Here is a 6,439-nt window from a genome sequence, read left to right as displayed (position 1 = left end):
CTCAACGAGCTCATGTTCTTTCTCCTCCATTATCATCAACTATCTTCATCTTCATCTTTCTTCCTCTCCCTCCATTTCAACACACAAGAAAGCATTCATCCACCCCAAACAACAAAAAACACCTTTTCCACTATACTCATGAGGCATCTCATCATCTTCTAACCCTTTCATTACACTTTCCATCTTCACAACCCACAATTATCACATAGAACACACAACAATCATCAATAATCACCCATCAATTATTTTCTTCTTAATTAACCATTTACACATGCACACATAATACCCCTATTTTTCTCCATCTCCTCTGCATTCTCAAACAACAACCAACCAAAACAATATTCAAAAACCAAAATCAATCGAGAAAATTGGGAAGAACGAAAATCAAGGCAAAGGAATATGTTCCGGTTTGAGATCGTGCTTGAAACAAGTGAAATGGTTTTGGTGGTGCTTCCGACGAACATAACATGGTCACGACAACTGGTCTGAACAATGCGATGGTGATATTAAAAAGGTTGTGATGTTCCCAATCTAGGCTTGGAAGAGAAAGAGAAGAGGAGAAAAGGGAGATCCGAGCAACGAAGATATTGGTTGTCGACACCTCCAATGGTGGTGGCAGGGCCAATAATAGATCTAAACGACAAGGGAGAATTACAACAATGTTTAAGTTGAGTAGCTGAGGCTTCCGATTGCAGTCACCAACGACATCTTTGATCAAGAAATAGAGGCACAAATAAAGAAGTACCCTGTTATGCCCGTTTGTCCACGATTGTAGAAGAGAAAGGGAAACACCTCTTGTGAATGTGGTATGGATGGATGTTGGAGAAAAAGCCTCTGAAGGAGATTTGGAAGGACTAGCTTGAAAAGAAAGAAAATGAAATAGAAAGTTAATTTCGTTTTTTTAAATTAAATAATTTGTCACATATCTTAAATGAAATATTGACATGAATCAGCATTTATCACGTAAAGAAAACACTTAACATCATAATTAATTCTATAAACTTTGAAAAAATAAGAATCTAACTAGAGTAAACTTCTTTGGAAGAAAGAATAAAACCAAAACCATTTAATAAATTAGAAACCAAAAATATATAGTTAACCTAAAAAATTATTACTTAAAGTATTCCAACTTTCAATTGTTCTACCATCATTCCCCAGAGGATGTTGAGGGACAGACACTAGTGCCTTTCAAATGTAACAATGTCCTAAACATAATTTCAGGACAATTTGCCAGAACAATTATATAGGCTCTTTGGTATTACCGAACTCTAATTCAAAACTGAAGTCCAGTGAGATAAGTTTGAACGTCAACTACAAAATAAACCTAAATTGAATTAAAAAAACAGATTTAAACGACTTATCGAATAAGAGATAAACAGTCATTACTTTTAATAACTACAGTAACTGGTATTAGTTAGCACCAGTTGAATAGAGAAAAAAAAATGAATACACGTAAATGTGAACATATACAACCTTGAAATTTGCATTTTCCAAATAAATCAGCCAATCCACTAATTGGTGTTTGTGTTGGGAAGGAGGATGAGAAAAATATGGCAGACAGCACATGTCCATTTATAAGCTTCTACTCATTACTCGGTGGCATGAGCATCAACAGCATGTAGTAAGCCTGCGGTACTTACATATAATGCACAATGAAGTGTGTAAATAACGAAAAGATAATGCGTCAAGAGGATGTCAGCTTTGAGGGAGATGCAGCTCGATCTGATTCAATCATGGATTTTATATAGAATTCACCAGCCTTGTATGAAGACCTCACCATGGGCCCCGATGCCACATATCGAAATCCCTTCATACAAAGTAGAATCAGTTTATACCACATGATCAAGCTATAATAATTAAATACCATATGCAGGTTTTATAATAATATTACAGTTTTTCCACAAATCATCATGATGCTGGATGCAACAATTAAACGGAGAGAAATGTTCCATGATTGCACCGCTTGGTGATGAATAGAAATAGAATGTGAGATAAAGATTGCTATTGGCAGGTCCGCTGCGTCAGGGGTGTGCTAACTCCTTAGAATAAATAAGGGAATGACAAGTCTAAACATTCCATGTATTAGCACGATATGATTATTTTACAAAAACTGAAAGGGAAAAAATGATTTTATATGCTCCAAATTTTGAGACGAATAAATACAGGCAAGAAGCTCAGGTTTAATAAGTTTTATGCCACTCAATATCTAATACATCGAGAGAACATAGAAACAAAAAGAAAACACTATTATAGTACAGAACTGATATTTAGTATTAGATTAAATTAAGGCCAGCAAAATTGATGATAAAGTACACAATCAGTAATTACTGTTGAAATTATTAAATTTTTGGAACAGAGGGACGAAATGGAAAAGAGACTGAATGACGAGTTACAATAAGATGGTAAATAAACTAATTCTTTTTCATGCCAACACTACATCATAACCCTAACTAAATAAGGAGTCAAATCATGAAATATAAGGAAACATGGAAATCAAGAAATAGGAAAACTAATATTAATCTTTTCAAAACAAAAAGGAAGACCAAGCTAATAATATAATCTCTAAGGTACTCTAAAATATTTTGATACAATATTGGTATTACAAGATACTCATCATATATTATAACAATTACTTTTGGTAACCAATTCATTATGCGATATAAATGCTATCTTTTTCAACAGCTCCTAGGCAGTAAAAAAATGAGCATTTCTCCAAACCAAAATAAGTTAAATTCAAACACATGAACAAAAGTCTTACCATTTCCATGCCAAGAGTCTGATACTTATTAAAGGCCTCTGGGGTAACATATTCAGATACTGGCATATGGCGCTTTGAAGGTCTCATGTACTGCCCAAATGTCATCACGTCAACTCCAGCCGCTCTCACCTTCTCCATTGTCTTCACAACCTGGTCAGGTGTTTCCCCACAACCTAACATTATTGAAGTCTTAGTGAGTGTTCCAACAGGAGCATATTCCTTGGCCATCATTAGAACATCTAAGGACTGCCTAAAATTAGCACGATGATCCCGAACAACATTCTGTAGCTCTTCCACTGTCTCAATGTTATGTGCAAAGACATCTAATCCTGATTTAGCAACTTTCTCTACACAGTCTGCATCTCCTCGAAAATCTGGAACTTAATACAACAATGGTGCAGTAATCATCAAAGAAAGAAATTTGAGTTAGTACTTAAGAAGGTTTTTAATTAAGCATAGTAATAATAATTCATCTCAACAAACATATACTAAGACTGAAACCTGACACAAGAAGATGTAAATTCAAAATCGAACCAAATTTATTCTCAATGACCTGTAAACAAGATCTCTTCATAATTCTATTAAAAGCCATACCGTTAGCATATCACATTTCCATAATAAAAGTCCTACATCTATGAAATTCAGCAACTGACACTTCCATGGGGAATTAGCACAATGGGTACCACCTGATCCACCTTCCAACCTAATATCCTATAGTTGAAACAAAAGTTAACTAAAGATTGCCTTCCTTTCATACCCATCATCCACTAACTATAACTGCAAACCATATAGATGCTTGATTTTGTAAATAGAACTAGGTGCCCACCTATCAGTATTAGGCTTGGAATTTTAATTTGATAGAGATGCCAAAATATTTTCGGTAACTAGAAATATCCAAATACATACCTAGGGCTTCTATCAGCATATTAGGCTTCAGTGCCTTCAGCTTCTGCACTGTCTCAGTAAAATGACCACTCCCTTGATCAGGTAAATCATCACGGTCAACACTTGTTATAACCACATACTCTAGACCCCATGATGCAATTGCTTCAGCCACATTGGTGGGCTCATCAGGGTCAGGGGGTGGAGGAGTCCTCGATGTCTTAACATTACAAAATCTGGAAATTAACACGAAATAATTAGATGCAAGTTTCTTGTGAAAAAACTAATCCATGTACAACTATAATAAGTCTTGGATAATCATACTAAGATTCCCGTGGTTAATTCTTATTACATCCTATACTTCTTTGGGAAATTACGGCTACCTTTCTTACCTAGTTATTTTTATTAGAATAAATGTTGTAGAAATTGTACATCAAGTAAGAACAGCTAGGAGCAACTTCTTAATTATAAAAGGGTATGCATTATAAAATACACAGTGATGACAGTGTGTAATTTCCCGAATAAAAAGGATGTAATGTGTAAACTTAACTAGCAGTACCCGTAAGAGAAGTCAGAGTATCACCCCAAAGTATAGTTATAGTTATCGATCAGACAATAAAAGTTAAATTTTAAAATCAAATTTTGCTATACATCCAAACCAAATTTAAAGATGATAGACCCTATTTTAGTGATTGCCACTCGACCTATTGGGTCGCTGGTTACCGAGCCATTATCGGGTGTATTGGAAAGATCACGTTCACTAATGATATGACAAAAGTAGCATATACAAGAATGGGACAGCTCTGACTTCTTGAACTAGTTTTTGAATTTGAGTAACGCAAATTCTAAGATGTACGTGTAATTATTACAATCTCAGTCAACTATACGTGCTATGCCATTAAACAACTCAATCTCTAAAACATGCTTATTACTTAAAGCAACTCCAGCATTCCTTAGGATTCATAACATGAGCACAGAACTACTTCATATCATTTTTGCAACTCTACTGGCGAGTGGTATCTGCTCTACTTATCAATCAAACTGAAACACCAACCATACCTAATTATCCAAATCTAGATACACTTCCTCAAAGCCACTTTCAAAAATAAATAACGTCCCTGTTCCTGCTAAAGCTGAAGTGGAAGCCTAAGCTAGAAACACTCAATGCGTATCTTCCGTTCGTGATAGTGTAGATGTTTATTTATAGATATAGAAATCGAAACGATTGGATTATAACCTGCAACCTCGAGTACAAGTGTCACCGAGAATCATGATAGTTGCCGTAGCAGTGCCAGTCTCGCCGCCGGACCAGCACTCGCCCAAATTAGGGCACCGAGCCTCCTCGCAAACAGTGTGAAGCTTCAATTCGCGGAGCTTCTTCTTGATCTGCACGTACTTCTCGCCGCCGGGAACGGCCTCCTTCATCCACTTCGGTTTCGGAAGCGGCTTCTTCTTCGTCCCGACCTCCACCGAGTACGCGCTCTCCGATCTCAGCGCGATGAAGTCCGACAGCGACGGTGATTCCTCCTCCAGCCGCGCCCGGAGCCCCGCCAGAGTCTGCGGGAATTGCGACGGTGCCACTGGAGAGGTTGCCGATGATGAACAGAAGAGTCTGGCGGCGCATTTGATGTTTGCGCCAACGCTTCTAATCCGTGAATGCATCATCATCTATCTCTGTCTCGCACAATCACACATTGCTTAACGCAGATAGAGAGGAACATGAGGACGGAGACTCACGTGACACGCACGCTCACACATATTCGTAGTTTTGTTTAATGTATGCTTTATTAATTGGAAAATTATATTTTTACATACTTGACAACATTTTGACATAATATGTGTATTAATTTTTTATTGATTTATTTGATATTATAACGATGTACTCTAAACCTAATAAAAAATGACACCTATCAAAATGTTGTTAAAATATCTCTGTTAAGATATTATTGTCCTTATTATGTTAATGAGCTTACCAAATTAAAAAGTGAAAAAAGCCCCTTGGGGCTAACATTATTCCAAGAAAATTTCTTTATGCACCCATAGTCTAATTAAAATGAGTTAACTTTGATTTTAAATATTAAAAATTTCTAATGAAAATGATCAAACTCCATCTTTGTGATGTGATGGTGACTACCAAATATTTATAGAGTTTCTCTATGTTCATTGTCACCACACCTTCATAGAGTTTTTCTAATTTCATTATCAAAAAATCACATCTCTATATTAGAAAAGTTGGATCGTAAGTCCCTACACCTCCATTAGTAGAAACCACAAGTCCTTGTACCTCCAACACAAAATGATAGATTCCTTCTCAAGTTAGGTTGGACCAAAGTAAGAAAAAAAAGCTATGGTGGGAGAAGTGGCAAGGAAGTTATGGAGATGGTGGTGATTGCTCTTGATTTTGGTGTGTTTGTAGTGGGATTAATGTTGTTGATGGTGCTTTTATAGAGGTTGGTCAACTCTAGAGAAGGGTGGCTAGAGAGACCTTATAGTATGCTCTAGCCATAACTTAGAGACAAGTTAAGAATAATTCAAATTTTTGGTAGCATTTCATTGCTAATCTCAAAAGTTCGTTTAAAAGGGGATAGACACTACTATTTATAGATGAAGGAGTCTACAAAAGTAAACCAAAACCCTAAAATGTTATCTTGCACGAAACCCTAAAAATCTTATCTTGGTGAAGGAAAACTTGACATGTGACACTCTAACTTTTAGAAAAACATTCCACTCCTATAGTCACACATGGAAAACCACTTTAGGAAAAGTTTATCTACTAGAAAAATAACATATGACCACTAT

General features: G+C 36.1%; 1 protein-coding gene across 3 annotated transcripts; it reads right to left on the bottom strand.

Moving 5' to 3' along the window:
• Nucleotides 1-1,365: 1,365 nt before the first annotated feature.
• On the bottom strand, nt 1,366-5,356 carry LOC124832959 (lipoyl synthase 2, mitochondrial). 3 transcript variants are annotated; one of them, XM_088093054.1, is made up of 4 exons: nt 4,878-5,355; nt 3,665-3,876; nt 2,759-3,132; nt 1,366-1,807 (listed from the first exon to the last, which is right to left on the bottom strand). In XM_088093054.1, exons 1-4 carry the CDS (start codon nt 5,306-5,308, stop codon nt 1,685-1,687), a joined length of 1,140 nt encoding a protein of 379 aa, XP_087949180.1. In that variant the 5' UTR covers nt 5,309-5,355; the 3' UTR covers nt 1,366-1,684. The 3 variants fall into 3 exon arrangements, with proteins under 3 accessions (XP_087949180.1, XP_047163267.1, XP_087949181.1); XM_047307311.2 differs by having other exon boundaries at nt 2,759-3,138; nt 4,878-5,349; XM_088093055.1 differs by lacking the exon at nt 3,665-3,876 and having other exon boundaries at nt 4,885-5,356.
• Between the last annotated feature and the right edge of the window lie 1,083 nt (nt 5,357-6,439).

This window comes from Vigna umbellata, chromosome 6 (genome assembly GCF_029865625.1).
Source record: "Vigna umbellata cultivar VRB3 chromosome 6, Vumbellata_1.0, whole genome shotgun sequence".
NCBI classification, from domain to species: Eukaryota; Viridiplantae; Streptophyta; class Magnoliopsida; order Fabales; family Fabaceae; genus Vigna; species Vigna umbellata.
The sequence above is the reverse complement of the archived record's forward strand: the minus strand, read 5'-3'. Positions and strand labels throughout refer to the sequence as shown.

Coding starts and splice junctions, on each gene's coding strand:
- LOC124832959 (XM_047307311.2), bottom strand. CDS start 5,308: ATGATGATGCATTCACGGATTAGAAGCGTTGGCGCAAACATCAAATGC. Junction 3,139..3,664: donor TATGCTGATAGAAGCCCTAG/GTATGTATTTGG, acceptor TGTTGTATTAAG/TTCCAGATTTTCGAGGAGAT. Junction 1,808..2,758: donor AGACTCTTGGCATGGAAATG/GTAAGACTTTTG, acceptor CTTTGTATGAAG/GGATTTCGATATGTGGCATC.